The 21,024-nt window shown below is 49.3% G+C and overlaps 1 protein-coding gene across 6 annotated transcripts in view; it reads left to right on the forward strand.

The window, feature by feature from the left end:
- The first annotated feature begins 4,221 nt into the window (after nt 1-4,221).
- PAX3 (paired box 3) overlaps nt 4,222-21,024 on the forward strand; it is a 76,172-nt gene continuing 59,369 nt past the window's right edge. For 2 of the 6 annotated variants that reach the window (XM_064666549.1, XM_064666551.1), the window contains exons 1-4: nt 4,233-4,553; nt 5,436-5,671; nt 7,044-7,173; nt 7,822-7,956. In XM_064666549.1, coding sequence (XP_064522619.1) covers nt 4,469-4,553; nt 5,436-5,671; nt 7,044-7,173; nt 7,822-7,956 — 586 coding nt within the window. In that variant the 5' untranslated portion in view covers nt 4,233-4,468. Of the gene's footprint in view, nt 4,554-5,435; nt 5,672-7,043; nt 7,174-7,821; nt 7,957-8,682; nt 8,988-21,024 lie in introns of those variants that run through there. The other 4 variants (XM_064666554.1, XM_064666548.1, XM_064666552.1 and 1 more) reach the window with 4 other exon arrangements.

Here is a 21,024-nt window from a genome sequence, read left to right on the forward strand (position 1 = left end):
TCTAGAAGCAGGGGATTTAACAAATTACACTAACCTCAACTTACTCGAACAGTATTGAAGTTTCTGTTCTGTGGCGTTTTACAACTCGCCGTCCTACGTCGGTCACTCTCGTCCGAACACGGCGGTACCAGTTGGTTTAATACGCCTCGGGTCCGTGGCAGCGCTCGCGTCCCCCATGTCAGGCTTGTGGCGGGGATAGACCTTCCTAACGCGGAGGACACGCTCGGGGCGGGACAGCGGTTGCTGGAACTTCACAGCCCCAGCCCCGCAACCCCAGGTCCCCATCCCGCCGGGCACACGCTCCTCCGCCCCTCACCGGCGGGCAGCGGCTCTCGGCCTCTGCCCTGTCCAGGAGGCCGTGATCGGGTGGGCCCGGGTTGCCCCAAACGCACAAACCCGCTCGCTCCGGGGGAGAAGGAGGGAAACCTGTGTGAAGCGAGAGCCGTCAGGGAGGAGGTGAAGCTGGACCGAGCAGCCCCGAGGGAGCCCAAGGCCGGAGACCCAAACCAGAGGTTTCTTTTTAAGGTGTTTATGGCGAGGGCAGCGTGGAGCACGAATCAGCAGTTACAGGCGCCCAAACACACTAGTTATGCCACTCTTGTCTTTCTTTCATTCATTCTTTTGGTCTTTCTTTTCTTTCTGATTTCTTTTTTCTTTCTTTCTTTCTTTCTTTCTTTCTTTCTTTCTTTCCCTCTTTTCTTTCTGTCTCTCTTTCTACCTTTCATCCTTTCCTGTTCCTTTCCTTTCCTTTCCTTTCCTTTCCTTTCCTCCTTTCTTTCCTTTCTTTCCTTTCCTTTCCTTTCCTTTTCCTTTCCTTTCCTTTCCTTTCCTTTCCTTTCCTTTCCTTCCTTTCCTTTCCTTTCCTTTCCTTCCTTTCCTTTCCTTTCCTTTCCTTTCCTTTCCTTTCCTTTCCTTTCCTTTCCTTTCCTTTCCTTTCCTTTCCTTTCCTTTCCTTTCCTTTCCTTTCCTTTCCTTTCCTTTCCTTTCCTTTCCTTTTCCTTTCCTTTCCTTTCCTTTCCTTTCCTTTCCTTTCCTTTCCTTTCCTTTCCTTTCCTTTCCTTTCCTTTCCTTTCCTTTCCTTCCTTCTCCTTTCCTTCTCCTTTCCTTCTCCTTTCCTTCTCCTTTCCTTTTTGTACACGTTTCTATATACCAGACTGTAGACTCCTCTACACTTCACATCCCTTGGAAATATCCGGGGAATTCGCTTCGAAATCCTTATCAGAAATGAATTTGTGCACGAAAAGCCGGAAACAGTTGTAATTGATTTATTTCTAATAGAGAGGAGACCAACACTGTTTATCATTCAGAAATGATTGCCTGTGTTCTTAATAGCTCTAATTTTCACTGTCCATTTGATGTGCTGCAGGTTTAATATAGAGCACTTACTAATCCAATTAAAAGTGCACCTGGCCTGGAAGAGCTCTGTAATTAGCAGAAGCGTTTTTAGCTATTTCCATTGGAAAACCGTGAAATCATCTCTGCTGGCCTAAAGGACTGTAATATGGGGGTGGGGGCGCGGAGGGGAGGAGGAGCGGGGCCAGGCATTCGTGCCTAATCTTTTTGCCTTGAATTTTTCACAGTTCCCGTGCGGGAAGATGAGGCTGTTTCATCGCGGGCCGCTCGGTGTCTGGTAGCACAGGACCGCGAGGGCGAGACTAGGTGGGTTTCAACATCGCTTTCCCCTCCCTTCCACGCGAGCCTGGCCCAGGAGCCTGTCTTAGGGGAGCGGAGCTGAGCTTTGGGACTGCGGGGAGGCGCTGGGACGGTGGGATCCACGGCAGCCCCACGGGGCCGGACGCGGAGAGGGAGTCGGAGCTACTGCTGGAGCGGCCAGACGTGTCCCCTGCCCCAGGAGCTCCGGCGGCTACGGAGCTCCCGAAACGGTTCCTCGCACCGGGATGGGCTTGCCAGGGCTGCCCGGGCACGACTCTGGGCCCACGCAAATATATGCGGCACTCACACGAAGGCGTATCGTTAAAGGAGGGGGGAAAGCAACTGAGACACTGCCCAGGCCGGTTTTCCTGCCGGGGTGAGGGGCTCCGCTCCTCCTCCTCTGCGGGTGAGGAGTCGGGGCAGTCCCCGTTCGTGCCCCTCCTCGCATGGACGAGGGTTACGGCCCGAGCATCACGATGGAAGGGTTTCTGGTCCCACTCTCGGAGCCGTAGTATCGGTGGGGACAGGGTCGGCCACGGGGACGCTGTTGGCACCGAGTGCACTTCGTGCGGCCCTGCTCCCCGCCGCGGGGTTCCCAAGCGCGAATTAGACCATAAGTAGTTTCGTCTCTTTTTCTAATAACACTTCTACCGCCTTCCTTTCTCCAGTAAAAGACGCGTGGCGAGTGGCACGGCGCCGTTGGACGGTCTGCGGAGCGGTGGAGAGTGCCCACGGCTCCGGCCGCCGCTCCGCCGGCGCTCCCCCGGCCGCCGCCGGCGCTCCGCCGCCCAGTTCGGCGCGGGTCTCACGGGGCTGGGTTTCCACAGGGCTAGCTGACAGGTTTCTCAAAGCTCCGTCCATCGGGGTGTTTGTAGAACACAAACGCTTTGTGAAATACACGCTGATTTTTACTGCGCGCGAACTTTTCCTGCCAGCCTGTTCCTTGGGGTGCGGGAGCGTTCCCGGGCAGCACCCGGCATTAGGGATTATTTATGTGCGTTTAAAAAGCGAGAGAAACCGCTCGGTTTGGTGGCCGGGGTGGGGGTATGGAGAGAGCGGGACCACGGGCCAGAGGCCTCCCCGGTGTGCGGTGACTGCCGGTTGTTCTGCGGGCCCCTCGCCCCCCATTGCAGAGCGGAGCGCGACGGAGACTCCGAATTTCCCCGGGGGCCGCTGTCCCCGCCGTGCTGCTGCCGGTCCCTCAGCGGCCGGTTCTTTTACAACTGCGGCTCCGGATTTCTGCCTAAATAACGCGAACCCCCGCCCTCCCTGGGACCAGCACCGGCCCCGCAACCATCGTTCGGCTCGTTAAGGGAACGCGGACTGGGAGCACAGAAAACATTTCCCCCCCCTCATTTTAAAGGAGGAAACCTGAGCGATTCCCATCCTTTTGATTGATTAATGTCTTGAATAACTTGAAGCTCGGGAGTGACAGTTCTTGAATAGACGATTGCAAATAAAGAGCCCTGTGGAAAGCTGGGCTGGCACTTCGGAGTGTAAAGGAGGCGAGTTTGCTGGCACTTACCAAGTTATAAATAAAAGGCCATGCACAATGGTACCTTCTCTAAGGACAGACAGTCTTTACAACACTCCTGGCGTCATATCCTGCTGTGGGCACTCCAGCTCCGAGGCAGACTTTACCTCTTTTATTTTTCCAGCAGTTTAGTTTGAATACTACAATAAATTCCTGGGAACAAATGCTTGTTAGTAAGACTTTAACACGCACCGCCTCGCACCCATACACTCCCGCATATAAGCGCTCACGCACACGCCTGAAACGCAGAGACACTCTTGTCCCATCGGTTTTTAAAAGCAGATATCCCCCCGGACATCTCACTGATAGCTCTCTCTTTCAAAACCGTGAGCACCGTCTGTGCCAGAGATGCTTCTTCTGGACGCGAGAGATTTCGGTTCAAAGTAAATGAGTAGAAAGAAAGAATGAGGGAAGAAGCATTTTTTTCCTTAAAATGAAAAAAACAGGGAGGTTGTTCCCCCGCCCCGTCACCACTGGGTGCTCGGGGAGCGGAGCCAGGAGAAAAAGCGCTTCATGGCAGCGAGGCGGGCGCTGTCCTTGCGGGAGTCCCGCAGTGACACGGGGTCCTGAGAGATGCGATGTCCGGGCCGCCCCGGCTGATGCTTCTCTCTGCGATTCGGGGCGGCCGTCGGGGGGCACCGAACAGATTCCCCGTCGCCGGCTGCGCTTTGCTTGAGGCGAGAGGGCCCAGCACGGCTCTGGCAGTGGGGTCAGCGCGGGATGTGTCTTGCCGTGCCGTGTCGAACCGAAACGAGCCGGGTGGGGCCGTGGCGATCCGTGCGGTGCCGGGGCCGAACCGAGCCGGGCCGGGCCGTGCGGTGCCGGTGTGAGGGAGCCGCGGGCCGGGGCGATGCGGGAGAGCCGCCCCGCTCGCCCAATCAGCGGGGGCGGCGCGGCCGGGCCGGGCCAATCGCGGCGGCGCCGCGGCGGAGCCGCGCCGGGCACGGAGCCGATAAATGGTCCCGGCCCCGCGGCCGCCGCTCCCGCCGCACCGGGCACCGCGCTGGGCACCGCGCCGCCGCCCCCCGCCCCGCCAGCCCGCCCTCCCCGCGCCCAGCCGCGCCACCCCGCGGGGCTCCGGCCCGGCCCCTGCCCTCCCGGTGCGGGGCAGCGCGGGTCACTGACAAAGGGGCAGTGGCGGAGCTGCCTCCTCCCCGCCCCTCGGCGGCATCCCCCACCCCCTCTGGGACCGCTCCTGATTCGGCGGGGCCCGCTGACAGCGCGGGTCTCCCCTAGATCAGCCCTCACCTGGATATAACCCTGTCGACCGCTGCCGCCGCGATGACAACTCTGGCCGGAGCTGTCCCCAGGATGATGCGCCCCGGGGCCGGGCAGAACTACCCCCGCAGCGGGTTCCCGCTGGAAGGTAAGGCCGCGCTCGGGCTGCTCCCGGTCGGGAAAGGGAGAATCGCTCCGTGCCGGGACTCCGGGACAAAGCGGATCCCCTGGCCCGCCAGAACCGGCGCACGGAGGACTCCAGAACAGCCGCCTGGTTTCCCCCGGGCTGTCAGGGCAGGGATTTTTCCCAGGACGGGCAGGGCTTGGGCCGCTGCGGACCGGCGGCTCCATCCTCGCTCACTGAGAGCGGCCCATCCCGGGAGCGGGAGGAACCGACAGGGAGGCCGGCAGCGCAGCGGGCTCCGAGTCCTCTCTTCAGCGGAGTGAAAGGGCGGTGGTTTGGGGAGCCCAAAGTTTGGGAAAAAGTAAGGGCGAAGTTAGAAAAAATAATTAAACTCAAATAAAAGCCACGTGAATGAAATCGAAAGGAACTTTAGAACCGTGGACATGTCCCAGGCGGGCCGGGCTGCTGCGAGTGGCCGCTCTTCCCCGCGGCAGCGACGGTACGAGGGCCGCGCAGTGCCGGGGACCCTCAGGCCGTGCCCGAGGGAGGACGGGCGGTGCGGCGGCTCCCACCGCGCCGCCGGGGACACCGCGGCCTTCCCGCATCTCTTCCCCCTTCTCCGCTGGAGTCGGGTGGGCTTTGAAAGCCAGCTCGGGCGCGAGTGCAACAGGTGAAGCCTGTATGTGCCCGCCGCCCTCCCCTGCCCGCCGGGGTGGTGGCGGGGGCTCCGCGGGAGCTGCGGGCCCCGGGCGCGCTGCGGGGCGGCGGGGCGGGCGGGAGAGAGTTGCTTTATAGAAAAGTAACGACAAAAAACCCAGTAACAACAACAACAAAAAAAGACGCAGCAGGATCCGAAGAAGACGTTAACGCCGTTTACTCCCCTGCCTCCCCTCCCTCCTTTTCTAGTCTCTACCCCTCTAGGCCAGGGCAGAGTCAATCAGCTCGGAGGAGTGTTTATCAATGGCAGGCCTTTACCCAACCATATCCGGCACAAGATAGTGGAGATGGCCCACCATGGCATAAGGCCCTGTGTCATCTCCCGCCAGCTGCGAGTGTCCCACGGCTGCGTCTCCAAAATTCTCTGCAGGTACCAGGAGACGGGCTCCATCCGGCCGGGGGCCATCGGCGGCAGCAAGCCCAAGGTGAGCCCCTCCTGCCCGCCCGGAGCCGGGCAAACCCCGGCCGCGGTGGAGGGGAGCGAGGCCCGACTGGGACACGGCCCAGACTGGCCGGCACTGGGGGTTGCAGGCGGGACGGCAGCACCCGGGAGGGCCGGGGGTGGGCGTAGACACGCATGGGGCACAGCACCCTTGCCGTGTCCCTGCCTGTTGCTCACAAAGTTTCCGAGGTTTTACAAAATATCGTTGGAGTTCGCGGAAATTAGATACTTTAATTAAGAAAACTCTATTGAAAAACAAATCTCAAACGAAACTAGGGCGAAAAGGGTGTTATTTTGAGCGCTTGGCTGCCCAAAGCCCCGCATGCCCTACACTCATCCCCGCAGGACCACTGGAGAGCTCGGCACTGCGGGACGGACCGGGACTCGATCGGTCCGGTGAAGGGCTGGCACAGCGCGGCGGGATCGGGCCCTTCCTGCTTTCGGTGCAAAGCGCAACAAAACGACCTGTATTTCTGTCTGTCTCCCTACCGCTCCTTCTCTTCCTCTGTTTACTTTTTCTCTCCGCTCTAAAGCTGCGTGTATTTATAGCCACACCGCCGAAAAGTTTGTGCTCGCAATAATGCAGACGAATTCTTGTCCCAAGATTAGCCTTCTCCTCTAGCTTTTCATTCCCATTAAAGAAAAGTAAAGGCTTATGTTTCTGTTGGAAATTGTTGCTAGATTTTTTCCCCCTTTGTTTCTTCTAAAGTAGTAATGCCCGAACTTTTCCTTTCGGTGTTGGCAGTAGATGTAATTTTTTACAAGCGTGTTATCCGAACATAAGGTTGTTCCCAGACCGGAGACCGTTCTTTTGTTTGATTTTAGCTTTATCTTAAAACCACGAGGCCACCGAAGGAACCTTTAGGTACTCGAACCTCTCCGATTTTTTTTTATTATGCTGTTTTTTTGTTCGGCGCCGCAACCTTTGTTGAGCCGAAACTTTACTAACCTGGGGCTTCGCTGCCCGAAGTCCTCTGCTAATCGCGACCCAGAATTTACCCGGGACTTTCAGCTCGGACGCACGGCAGCCAGTGCTGCCTAATTCGGGGTTTTCCTTGCCGAGGGCTCGGTCCCACCTTCCCCGTAGCCCCTGAAGACTTCCTGCGACGTTTCGTTTAACGCGGGGACTGTTCGTCTTATGCGGGCCCGTTATTACCTTCTGTGTCCCCTCTGATTTTACCCTGCCCGTCCTCGGGTGTTTTATAACGGGGTTTCTAAGCGGGGCCGGTGTCGGCTTTCGCTGGCGGTGGCGCGGGAGGCCCCGGCCGCACCGGGGGTCCCGGCGGGGCACACCGGGCTCCCCCGACCGCCTCTGGCCCTACAGACTGTGCCCGCTCGCCTTGTCTTTACTGAAGCAGGTGACGACGCCGGATGTTGAGAAGAAAATCGAGGAATACAAGCGGGAAAACGCGGGCATGTTCAGCTGGGAGATCCGGGACAAGCTGCTGAAGGACGGGGTGTGTGACCGCAACACGGTGCCGTCAGGTACGGGGCGGGGGGCTCGGACGCGTCCCGGAGGGTCGGGGGCAGCCCGGGGGTGGGGGGGCAGCCCGATACCCGGGTGAACCCCGACTCCCCGGGATCGGAGCCCCGGGCCGGGCCAGTGCCCACGGAGCGGCTGGCATGTCCTGGGAGGATTCCTGTGCTCGACGGGGTGTTTTCAATTAAATTGTAATTTCATTCTCCTCCCCTCCTCCTCCTGACGCTTCCCCGCCGTCCCCGCCGGGCTGCTGCCGCAGGAGGGCTTGTGTCTTGCCGGAGTCCGGGAGCTGGGAAGTAGGAGATGGGGAACAGCTCCCTGTGCCGGTGGATTACTTGTGGGATGGGGCGGGGGGGCACATGGAGCCGAAGCAGTATTTGTGCGGGTGTCCGCGACCTTTTCTTATCATCCACCACCCGGGCTCGGGAAAAAAAAAAAAGATACTTGAGAGCCGCTGTGCCCGCCCTGGAATCCGGTGCGGGACGATGCTTCGTGAAACCTCGCGGGGAGGGGAGCGGGTCGCTGCCTCCCCAATGCCCCGACTGATGGCGGCTGCGGGGCGCGGGCAGTGGCTCTGACTGGGGGCTCGGCTCGACTGCCGCGGGGGGGCTTCTGGGGACGAGCCGCTCACAGCTCTGCACTCCCCCCCGAAGTGAGCTCCATCAGCCGCATCCTGCGGAGCAAGTTCGGGAAAGGTGAGGAAGAGGAGGCTGAACTGGAAAGGAAGGAGGTGGAGGACGGCGACAAGAAGGCCAAGCACAGCATTGATGGCATCCTCAGTGAAAGAGGTAAAGTCCCATTTCCCCCTGCTCTCCGTAGGGTCTTGGGATGGGGTAGTACCAGTCCCAGATGCTGGTCGGTATCATTCCCCTTCTCTCGGAGGTTGTCCCGGGGCCAGTGCAGCGGGAGGTGTAGGGCGAGGGGCTAGCCCTAATGGCATGGCTGCCACGTCCCATCGCATCCCGTTCCCCCGCTGGAACGACCCGGTGTGCAGTAATGGCGCGGAGGTGGGAACGAAGATGGGAGTCAATGTGAGTTTGGCTTTCAGTAACCAGGGAGCAGGGAGCGTTGGAGCCACCACAGAGCTCCCTAGTCCCAGCCATGCAGGGGCTCCTTTCCCAAGCCAAGGAAAAGGCCACAGCTGCATAGAAGGGGCAGTTGTAGCCAAAGACTGCGGAGCCTCGAGTCTCTACAGTCGTGAACAGGGCAGGGAGCCGCACGTTTTGTTTTTTCTGCTGCTGAAACTGCTGGGAAGAGCATGTGTTGGTGCTTGGCCAGGGGCTGTGAGGAGGTTGCAACCTGAACAAGGCGGAGGTGAAGGGCTGCTCCGGGGGGACAGCTGCTGCCCCCGCCGCGGCCATGCCCGGCTCCTGGCTGGGCCAGGGTGCAGGGGCAGGGCAGGGCCCGGCCGGGGCCTCTGTGTGGAAGTCGCTGCCCAGCACATGCACAGGCACTGGAGAAGGCGAGACAAAAGTACCAAATGAGCTGGTCAAACATTTGTACAACTTTTCCAGCTTTTACAAAGAAGGCCTTCTATACACAATCTACACTTGGAGATGAACTTGGAAAACAAAGAGGGGGGAGTCCATTGAAACTCACACTTTGGCTTTGCACAGACAAAGCTTCAGCTAGCAGCAGCTTGATGTGAACAAAAGAAGGCAACCTTTTTATAATTCAAGGAGAAAAGAAGAGAAAACAGCCCCACAAAAGGCTGAGAAAAGACATTATGGGCTTGCAATGAGGGATGAATTATTCAATGAGCCCCTAATAGCTGATGCTCCACGCAGTTTTATGGACTCTCCATCGTGGAAAAAAATAGCTCTTTTTAGGCAGAAAGTGTTTCTAGAATTTCTAGGCATCTGAGGTGCTGGTGCCATCCAAGGACAACTGGAACCCATTCTTTAACAGTAGAAAATGTCCTTGTTTTTTAGAAACAAACCCCTAAACTCTCCCAAAATATAGTTTTCAACTCTGTTATTAAAATTCTTAAGAAACTTCATCTTCTGTGTGTCTGTGTTTGCGTGGATATGCGTAATACAAACATGCAGAAGATGAAAACTAAATACGAGATTTTTAAGGCCAGAAGACAACGATTTGATTGCTGGTCTAGCTGCCCCCACAGGATAGGTTCAGAGTTTCCTCCAGTGTCTCCTTCAACAGAGGATTGCTCCAAGGGGGATGTGCATCAAGGGAAAAATAGCTAAATTCAGTGTCCTACTTGTTAGATAACTGGTTTTGCTGCCTTCCTGAATTTCTTGATAGAGATTAGAAACAGAAGATAGTGAGCTTTGATAATATTATTACTTTATGGAACAAAGAGTAATTAACAGAGACAACAAGAGAAAAAATTTTGTTATCAATATAACCCAACCCTGTTTGTCTTTGAAACAATCTTTCTCTTCTTTGACTCTCTGCACTTTAAAGGGGGGCTCCTGATTTATTATATATGGGTGCATGGCTGCTTCCTGCCAGCCCAATGGAATGCCAAAATTTTTTCTTGCAGGAAAGTCAGTGATGCCTTGCTGTGAACAGGGGCTCACTCTTGCCTCCCAGTTGTACGAGAAGGCTGCATTCTGTCCCTTAATGTACCTTCTCCTTCACTATCTGTGGATGCGAATGTCTTAACTTTGCCTCTTTTGAGTTTGATCAGTAGCAAATTTCCCTTGACTAAAAGGGGTAGTGTAGCCCTACCCTGCCCTGGGCAAGCAGGTTTTTTCTGCATGAACGTGACCGGACAGTTCCGTGGAAACAGCAGCTTTGATAATCCTGTCTGTTCTGTGACAGTGCCTGGGAAGGTTTGGCAGTTGGAGGGAGAGCGTGCTCTTTCCCACAGCAATGCTTGCTCCCCCTCCCTGACTAGCAAGCTGTTGCTTAATCTCATTACTGGAGTGGCCAGGATGCTGCAGTGTGAGCGTTCTGCTGCTCCAGAAAAGATGTATTGCCATACTTGTGCCTTACATGTATTGTAATACCATAGGTACAACACACTAGTGAGATCATTACCTGAAAAAAATAACCATAAAAGAAGTCTGCCACTACTTTCTGTATCCAATCAACAAAAAAAGGTTCTGCTTCAATGCCCACTGCCAACTGAGAAGCTTCAATTTCACCCCATCTATAAAAATCATCCTGCCCTCTTATTGAAATACCTGGCAGTGCTCCTAAGGATTTTGATGCTGCAGGATCATATTTGCCAGTGCCCACTAGCCTGGCTATGAGGCCTGGTGTGGCCGAGGGTGCCCGCTGGCAGCGCATCTCAGATGCCCTTTCCAATACTCGGGTTGCTTGCAGTGTTTCCAAAGGTTATCCACGGGCTGTGCAGCAAAACCCTCGTGTGGTAGCTCAGCTCTGAGTGCTCCACATTACGGAGGGAGAAAAGTGTGAATCTTTTGCAGTATGTGGAATTTTTATAGCTCTGGTCTCAGGAGCTTGAGGTATCCCAGACCATGGGTGCAAGGGAAGGCTGTGGGATAGATCAGAAAGCAAGTCCTGAGGCTGAGCACAGAGCAAAGTATTGCTCTTCTGCTCAGGAGCACACATAAGTACTGGATGTTTGCTGACACTGCCTGAAATCCCCTCCTCACTGTGGACCTTTGCGTGGCTCAAGGAGTGGCATTTTTTCTGAGAGCAGGGATAACAATTGTCATTTTAATGGTAGCTAATTCAAGATTTAGAGAGCACTTACAGCAGAGTGGGATTAGAGAATATAGAAACATGATATTTTTGAAAAATGTGTGATAGAAACAGTATATTGTGTGACTTGGGATTTTTCCCACCACATATATAAGTGTAGGTAAACTTTGGTATGCCCTGTGTGATTCTGTTCCAGCCTCTTTGCAGACATTTAAATATGATTCTCTCACCGGGGTTTACAGATGCCACACGTGCAGCCCTGTACATGCTGTATTTCAGCATTTCTGTTTGCATCACCCTCAACCCTGATTTTGAGTATATATTTAAAGAAAACCTTGACTGTCACAGTGTGTATGTATCAGGAAGCTGGTAGTTCTACAATAGCACATCTGTATTTCTGCATGCGTGATAATTTTCTCTTAAAGGCACAAGCCATAAATAAAGAACATGAGAGAGAAAGTTTTGTGCCTTTATATGGCACATCAGGGCTTATTTTTAGCATAACCGCTACAGAAGAGGGAATCGCTTGTACCTTTGGTGGGAGTTATGTGTGGTTTGGTTTGCTGACTAATCTGATAACTCCCCCCTTCATAAAATAGCTGTTGTTTTCTGGTAGAAAACAGTGGCTTTCAGCACTCCAGTGATGGGGTGTAGAGCTGGTCCTCGGGCCGCTGTGAGCGGGCGGTGCGGGCTGGGGCTGGGGCTGGTGCCGGGGCCGGGGCCGGGACCCCCCCGCCTGGCCTCAAAGGGGGCCTCTGTTCCCAGCCAGCGGAATTGGCCCCCGGGCCCTGTCCTGGCGGATCCTCCCCCAGTCATGCGCACCCGTCCAAAAAGGGCCCTACTCATCCCAAGCCTCTACCCTTGGCTGTACTGAGAGCAATTCAGGCTACAGCAGACTAAATTGCCTCCTTTATTTTCTTCTTACTTTCATCTTGGACCAAACCCTTCCCCCCTCTCCCTCCCCTTCCTCTTTTCTTTTTTTCTGTGTGCCTGAGGCTCACATTAATACAATTTCAGCACCACCCCTATTTTAGTGTGTGTATGTGGGGAGTTTGAAGGGGGAGAAAGAAAAAGGACCTTAGCACAAAAGCCCTGCTCAGCAGCTCGAAAGTTCAAGCTGCTGCTGCCTCTCTAGCTGTGTGATGCTTTTCCTGTTTGTGAGTTTTGGGAAACATTTTTGCTTTGTACTGTAATGGAATTAGAGGACAGATGCTGACTGTAAATGGGACACGCGACTACCAGCCCCTAGCTTAAATATTTAGATGCAATGTTACAATTACTGACTTGATGCACAGGCTTTGAAGTGGTGGCACACGATCTAAAGGGTAGCTCAGGCTAGATGGGCTGGCAGATGTTTTGATTAGAATTGGTCACTATCATGCAGCCAGTTATTTTTAGATTGCTAAACTAATAAAGGCAGTTTATTAAGGGAGGGGATTAACATGCAGGCACCAGATATCAGTTTGACTCATCCCATTCATTTCTGTATCGTAGACAGTTGGGTTAGTGGCTGGAGCTTGGGACAAGGCAGATGCTGAGTTAGATTTTGGTTGTGATTTTCTAATGCGGGGCTTGTCCTGATTTTGCTGCAGTGTCCTGTCCCAGGGCACAGTGGTGAGAGGACTTACGTGCTGTGTGCAATGCTGTTGTGGGCTGAGAAGCACAGTGTGTTCCCCTGCTCAGTGTTCCCGGTAAAGATTCTCTTATTGAATGAAATATGATGACTGTGGCTGCAGGCAATTATCTTCTTGAGTCTGGAATCTCATACAGTACTTTATATATTTGGTCACTAGCAGGTCTAAGAAATCAACTCGTGTAACTTGAACAGTGTTGTTTCTGAGGCTCTCAGAGCTGACAAGAAAATAGTGCTTAATTAAGAAAAATTCCTTAGTGAGTCCAGTATTTGGCTCAAGGCAAATATTGCCAACAATATTTTCTGTCTTTTCCCCTTTTCTTTCCTCATATCTTAATAGTCTGGGTAGAGAAGCCAGGTGGGGCACAAGGGTAAATCGATGTAGGTGATGCCACACAATCTCAGGACAGCTTTGTTTCTTTTGCCTGACCCATCGTCACTGCGGGGCTCTGGGCCAGGCTTCTGCTTCCAAATACTTTTTCTAAGCTAATAATAGTAGTAACTGATGACCACAGTGATCAATAATGACCTCACCATCAAGCGTGATGTCCCAGCATGCTGAGCATTTTTAGAAAGGTGCTAAATGTTTGTGTTTAGAGTGACTTGAAAGTGAAGTTTGCAGCTCCAGAGCTGCCGGGAGTAGCCCATACCCTCCTGTCTTGGAGGGAGCTGGGAAGGGGGGGATTTTGAGGAGAGTGCTAATTGTCAGACTAACTGCAGGCTAATCGCCTGACACAAGCACTAGTAATACTTTCAGGTGTGGGAAGAAAGGGTGTTAATATAGCAGCGACTCTCTGAAGGAATATATAGATACATCATATCCCTTTCTTAAAATCATGATTTTATTAATGGCTTTGCGTGTTTTGCCGTCTCAGGGACACTTTCTTCAACTTAAGAGTCAGTGCCTCTTCAAACAAAATTGCTTTGGGCTTCCTTTCTCGTTTTTCTAATTGCATATATATAGAACAAAGCCAAATGTGAGCAATGTTAGCAAATGTGAGATTGCTTCACACACAGCAATTCATTAACTTGAATTTGTACTCAAGTTAACATCTTATTTGATTGCTTAGAAAATCTCCATCTATTAGTGTCATTCTGAAAAGGCTGAGGCAAGAAACGTGGTTGGTTGATTTCCGTGTGGCTGGGACTTGCTCTGAAAATGCGATTTGTATCTTCGGCTTTCCAGATCCTCCCGTGATTGCAGAATCCTTGACGTCAGCAGGAATTTACCACAGTAGAGATCAGGCTTTTCTTGAAACCAGCTCTGTAATGTGCTGAGCAACAGCAGCTCTGGGAGAAATCCCCAGGTTTATTATGTAAAATGGGTTTGGTGGTTTGGGTATCAGACCTCCAGTTCTGCAAATGCTGTCATAGGCGAGTAACAGCAAGGAGTCCCCCTCAAAGGGCCTATTCATGTGTGTAACGTTACTCACGTGGGTTGGGGCAGGCAGGAATGGGGCCCAAATTTGTTCTATTCTGTTAGTGTAAAGTACCCGCTACGTAAGAGTGTGACTCTAATCCCGAGTGAAACTCTGGCAAAACTCTTACTGAGGACAAGGATCTTTGTGTCTGTGTTTACAGAGGTAGTGATGGAATCAGCAGACAGACAGAGGTTTTAATTAGATAAAAAGCCAATTAGCAATTAATGCTGAAAGTAAAAGCCAATACTGATAAAATCCTTAAAACAAATAATTTTCCATGTCTGATTCTCAATAGTGATTCTCTGTTGTATCAGTCAAAGACAACACTTTTATCTAACACTTATTTGGGGATGGTTAATTTAGTATTGGGATTACTTATTGATAAGGGTTGAAACAGGGTTTAGAAGAGGGAGGCCAATAAAGCTGATAGTGATAAATTATCATGAGTCTCCAGAGCTGTGTAATAAAACTTCATTGGGAAATGAAGCAGAACTACAAAGTGCTCTCTGGTTAATTTAAGAAGAAATTGAGTGAAACACAAAGCAATAAATCAGAGCAAGCCAGTCAATGTGAATTTCTCCATGTAAATGTCACTTTAAATCCTATGTAGCAAACACATGTGGCCAGAGAAAGAACAAAATATAGAAATAAAAATGCAGGATGCTTCCAAGTGTTCCCCAAACGCTGAGTTCTCTGGCTAATAAAAATTATGTACAGTAATATAATTCACCACAAGACCTTGTTTAGTGTAGAGTGAGTGTGGCATTTTACTTTACTTGCCCTGGAGTACTCCTACCCCATGCTGTTAAGCTAATTCAGTTTAAATCACTCTGCCTAGAAAAAAACGTGAATCGTAATGAAATTAAAACTCACTGAGGACACATTAGAGTTAAAGTGTGTCATGGGATGAGATTATTTAGCTAGTGGAGTTCGATGTAATTGTTGACAGGTCATTTATTCATCCTAGTAAATAAAGATCTACGAACTATTAAGAATGTGCATATATAACTAGTAAGACAGTAAAAGGCAATTAAGCAGTCAGTTTAATGTCTTATCTTGCTGGTTGCCCTACAGTTGTTTTACAACTAGGAATTAAAATTTGAAAAGAAAGTTTTCAGTGTCCCTGGCCAAATATTGATTAAGTAGTTGTTTGCTGATGCCATTGTGGCACATAAAAAGGCCAGTGGTTCTGCCCCTTGTTGTTCATCTTCCATTGTTGCTGATTCTTAACCTCGGAGATCAAAGGAGGATCATTTCAGTTTATCTGTCTTGGAAAATCCTTCTTTGCTCCTAAACCCGTATGGATTAATGGCCAAATTGTCTTTAATGAGATGTGAAATTTGAATGGAATCCTTATTTTGCATGGTCTGTTTTATGTATGCACTGTATGCTCTTACAGTTTTGTGGAGGATATTTTTTTAGCATTATTGGATTTGATTTTGTTTTAATCACTTTAGTATACAGTGCATTGAAATGTTACTATTGCAGCAGGTAAAATACAATGTGTTTAACTGAATTTTACTAAACCCCATTTTGTTGCATGTAATCTTTTTGATGAGTGTAGCCTAAAGGGTGAAAAAAAAAAAAAAGATAACTTCTCTTTGTATACCAAATCATATAGGAGAGAAATAGTCCAGGGCTGCCAATAAAATAAAGGAAGCTTGAGAAGCCAGACCAGTCTCCAAATTGGGCTCTCAGTATAAAGGCAATACAAACAAGCTTGCAGCATTTCTTTGTGCATTTTCTTCAGTTTCGATTTTATGGACCCTGCTTGCCTCAGTGAGGATAGTTGTACTGTCCCTTCTCAAAAAGGGGAAAGTTGGATCAACCAGGCTGTGCAGAAAATTGAGACTCCTTGAGAATAATCATTTCCCTGTTGCATGGTAGAAAGCTACACTTATTTCAGAGACAGTAAAATATATCCCACAACATCCTCTGTAGAAGAGACCGTGCAATCTGGATGTGTTATGTTGGCTTGTAATTATGATATGAAGTTTCACGTGAATTGTAAGGTGTGTGCATGTTAGATCCAGGTTCCTCTGCATCCACCTGACACAGAAATTTAGCTTCAAAAACAGCAGTAAGAAGCCTGGTAAAGCCACTAATCCTCTCCTGGTTTTGCATTGATTTTTAGGTGGGTGAGCCTCCTCTGCTGTTGTGACAAACAGCAGAGTGAAGGGCTAAGACAGATTTTTTTTAATCATAATATTCTTGTTCTCTTTCTTAAATACCCTCTGTTTCTGTTCTGTTTCATTGTCTCTGATTACAATACCAGTCTGTGCATACTTTACAAATACTCAGCTACTTAAGGAGGCATTTTGTCCTAGAGTAAGAGGTAACATTCCTTGAAAGCATTTTCAATACAAATTTCCCTTAAGTCTGTGAACTCAACTTTTTTGTTTCCATGGAGAGCTGTGGTGAGCACAGTGTTATCCGTGCTACCTTTTGATTTTTTTTTTAATGGATATTTGCCTGGATGTACACTTTCTGCCAAACTTGATCAGTGTTTATATCACACACAAGCCCTTATAAGGACCCATCTTAAGGATTTTTATATTTGTGATATGCCTCATGTTGGATGTCTGATCCAAAAATGACTATGTAGTAATTTCTTTATCAGATATAATGTCACATAGATCACTCTGGTTTGAATAGTATGAGGAATAAACTGTCTGTGGCTGACATTTCTGCAAGCAGACAGCTTATTCAGCCCCTGTCAAATTTTATTCACCTTATATAAATGAGTAGGACTGTTCATGCCAATATAATTGGAATCCCTTCCATGTACCAGCCCAGAGAAGCAAAAGCAACCACAATTCTTTTGGAAAAACTACTCTGCCTTGTTAAAAATGTAACCAATATATAACCCATATACCCCCTGTGAGGTAGTAGCACCAACCATACTCAGTATAACCATATTGGACTTAAAACTACTTTCTGTTTCTGTGTCTTTAGCTGGCTCACAGAAGATGGAGATGAATATAGACAGGTTTTACAGAAACGAGGCTTAGGGAGTAGCAGGGAATGTTTCCACAGAAAATCCCTTTTTGCAGGCGATGGTGTGGCAGGACTTCCTTTTTATTTTGACCTAAGGGCCGGTTGTTTGATGTGGTGTGAAGTGTTGAAGGGTCAGATGGATCGTGAGGTGGGGGGATCAGTGTCCTGATACTCTGACACCTACCCAGCCCCTCCTGTCAGGCTGAGTGGCCAAAAAAAAAAACATACACAGAACTAGCTGGAAGTTAGGTTTCAGCTGGTTTCATGAACAGCAAAATAAGTTGTTTCCAGAAAGGGTGTTTTGATAGAAAAAAGGGAAGTGGAAAATATTTAGCTAAAGAAATTTGAAAATGGAAAGCGAAATACACTGTTTTGCCATTTTCACAATGAAATCCTGAAAAGTACAGATTTTGAAAAAAACCACAACAACTCCAGAATTCCATTTACTAAGGTACAAAATCAAAATTAACTCCACTGCAGCTGGTAAACTGATGATGGTGTGTGAGCAAACACTGAATTAGATCATCAGTATTTACATATAGGAAGGGATTTTTTCAAACAACTACTAGGTAAGGAGTGGTGTTTTAAGTGAGTAGAAATCAAATCTTTATGGTGCAGTATTTTGGAGGCAGTCTACAAATTTTTTCTGTAGATTTTTAATACATGGGGTGCAGAGAAAGGCATTGTATGTGCTGACCTCTCTTGCTGCCCGTGGTAGACATTCCCTGCACGGTATACAACTTAACTATGCTCTTTGCCGCTGCCCGTGGAACTGGAAAATAATAGAGGAAAACATTTAGAAACCTATTTAGAAGATTGTACAACAGATGTCACAGTCAGGAAAAAGCCCTGTGGGTTCATCCCTGGTTTAGCACAGTTGATTTGACCTGCTCTCTTTTAAATCAACAGGCTCAAGCAAAAATGCTCAAATATTTGGCAGCTCTATAGAAAACCACACAGGCCTCTGTTGCTTTAGTACCCACAACTTGTTTTCCAGAAAAATACAGTGTTTCCTTTTGAAAAACTTTTAAAACTAACTGCCTGTCCACCTATTCTGAACAGCACTGAGACTGTAGTGAGCTGCATGTTGTGTGCACCAGGGCAGGTGACCCTGACCAGCCTGCACAGAGCTGGTGCCCCGAAGGGACTGAAGCAGCCAGAAGTATTGCAGGCTCTTGGGATGCTCACAAAATGCAAAATGGCTGCATACAGCAGACATTTTGTTTGTCCTTTCGTTTTTTCCTTCTTCCTCTATGTTTAAAAAGTTTCTTGATACCAAATTTTATTGTCATTTACATCTGAACAGTCCTGTGCTCTCAGTAAGGGCTATGCAGGTTATCATTGAATTTGGCCCTGTATGAAAGTTTAATTATATTTCAGATTTGAGGGAACACTTTCACTTTCTCAGACTTGGCAACATCTTATAGTGCTAAATGTGTATTTTTGTTGGTAAAGAAGAGATCTGACACGCCAAGTAAGCATTGTTAAAATACTACAAGCAGAACAAATTAAAAAGAGCTGTTTTAGAAAATGGCATTAACATTTTTTTTTTTAAATACATGATTTAGCAAAAAAGCCAAACAACCGCCCCTGGCTCTCTGCTGCAAGGAGCTCTGTAACCAATCTGCTCTATCCTGGTGGGGTGGGTGGCAGTGCTGCTCTCTGCCTCTGATTTCTGGCTCCTCCCTGGCCAGAAGAGGAGACATGCTCTGTCCCCCTATACAGCATTCCTCCCCTCAACCTTCGATCCTAATCAACAAATTGAAAATTTCAGAAAGATATCAGTGCCTTAATTCGAATGGTTGTCAAACCCTACACTATGACAGCTGTAAAGAAGATTTGTCTCCAAGCTGTTAGAGGTCACTTGGCCAAGGAAGAACTTAAACCAGAATTCAAAGTTATTGTATTTCTCTTGCGTTGGCAGTCGAAAAGATGAAGTGATGATTGATGACATAAATAATTCTCTTAATCTGACATCAGGAACAGACTTGTCAGTCCTGGAAGAAGAAATCAGGTACAAAAATTTTGAGCGAGCATTAAAAGAATCCTAACTATATCTAGTATCTGAACCCTGATAATGGTAGCTATAAATAAAAAATAAAACACCCCAGAAAAGTGCTGTGAGGGGAAAAAAAGATCCTCCAGGTCATCAAAGAGTGGATGAGGGACTCATCTGTTCTTAATCTTGAGTGTTACCATGCAGAAAAGTCACTCTATTAAAGAAACAGGCCACCTGGGGCTTATTTTTTGGCTAGCATAGGGAGGGCATACAGAATGGTGGGTTTCCCAGGATGGCAAAGAGGGAACTTCCTTGGATGCACTTCTGTGTTGCTCCTCTGTTTTAACCTCAGGGGTTTTTTGGAGTGATGTGAGTTTCCCTCGGGGCACCTTGGCCCCCTTTTGTAGGGGATCCTTAGGTTAAAAGACCCATTGTGCTTTTCTGAGTGTGAGTTTGGAGCAGTGAAGACAGCCCTGGCGATTTAGGGCGGGGTGCAGGGGTGGCTCCCAGCACAGGTGGGAGCTGGTGCTACCCTCTTTCCAACCCAGGGAGCTCCTTGCTCTGCCTTTTTCTTCTGGGAGGCTTGCAAGTGCTTTCCATTATATTTAATGTGAAGTTTAAAGCTTACACGGGACCGCTGTGTTCTCTAGGTGGAGATGTGGTCACAGCTGTGCTTTGTAGGTGGTGTTTTGCACTTGGTGACATTCAGCTCTTTGAGTGGATCCCTCAGGTCCCAGTGATTTCGGCTAAAGGGCTTCCCCCCGCCCCCCTCAGACAGCTGGTGCTGGTTTGCTGCTGCAGAAAAGGGGCTGCCCATGACATCTTTCCATAGGCTTTAACAGTCTTCTGACTGGGCTGTGAAGAGTGTGGTTCTGCATCTTTGAATTGGGAAAAGGGATCTTTTTTAACACCCCCTTTGAGAAGGAAAGAGTGGTCCTGGTGACTGATGTGTTCATAAGTAAGTGATACCCCTAAATACAAACAAACATGAGAAAAGTGGTTATGGCAAAACTGGTGCTGGAAGAGTTGGCTTTGTTTTAAAGGAAAACTGGCTGGAGTTGGTACAATTTGCTCTGCATTTCTTTCAGTGATTTTCTGCATTGCTTGTGCCTGGAGACAGCAGAGATAGGATTGCTCACTCCTCCTTCCAGTTACTGGTCTCTGCCCTTGCTTGGCCATGCTCCTCCTGAGTAGGAAGAAGCTGCTGTTTCCTGATTTCTGTGCTTTCCTTAATTTCCTCCCCCCTCCGTGCCCTACCCTTGCTGTGCATCCTGACGGTGTATGCTGTGGAGAAGGAGCTGTTTCTCTGTCACGTGATCCTGTTAGGTCAAATTTTCAATTTTCTCTTTGTAACTGTGTGGTTGTGGTTCCGCCCACCCCGGGTATGGGTTTGGAGGGGGGGAGGTTGCCTTTTTGTTTGTTTGTTTGTTTTTGTTTGTTTTGTTTTTTTGTTTGTTTGGAGTTTTTATTTATTTGTGGTTTTTTTTCTGTTAAAAATGGGACCAATGATATTTTCCTCCCTCAATGTTATCTCAAAGTACCTGGGGTCCAGAAATCAAAAGTGCTATAAGGTTCAGTTGCCATAGTTTATCTGCTGAAACTGCAGATCCAGATGGAAAGAAGTTTTAGAACAAATGCTTTGTGGCTAGGAAGGGTTGCAGCCTGTCCTTGGAATCCAGCCCTTGGGGTTGCAGAGTTGGGGAACACTAGGTGTTGTTTGTAGAGGGGCCCGTAGCCCATGATGTGCAACACTTAACTGAGCAGAGAAATACTGCAAGCCCTGGTGCAGAGAAGCAGGTGTGTGTGTGTTTTGACAAAATGGTAAAGACTGTGCACCTTTATTTTTAATACTTTTATTACTATTGTTTACAGCTAAAGCAGATCAATAGCTAGTGTGGTCTGGGATCAAGATCATGAATTCAGAGGTGTTGCCTCAATTTATATTGAGGCTCTGAGCCACAGTGTGCTTACTGGAATACAGCAACTATTGATACATGTCTTTTGCTGGTTTTGCTGGGTCTCCCATGAATACCCTGCAATTTTCTCAGATATGTGGTGTGGAAAATCTATTCAATAATACAAATAATCACCGGTTCTAAGAGAGTATTCGATGCTTGAAATTTATGTGGTTGTGATTGGGCATGCAAGCCCTGCCCTGGTTTCTTTTCTGCAA

This window comes from Pseudopipra pipra, chromosome 10, assembly GCF_036250125.1.
Source record: "Pseudopipra pipra isolate bDixPip1 chromosome 10, bDixPip1.hap1, whole genome shotgun sequence".
Lineage (NCBI taxonomy): Eukaryota > Metazoa > Chordata > Aves > Passeriformes > Pipridae > Pseudopipra > Pseudopipra pipra.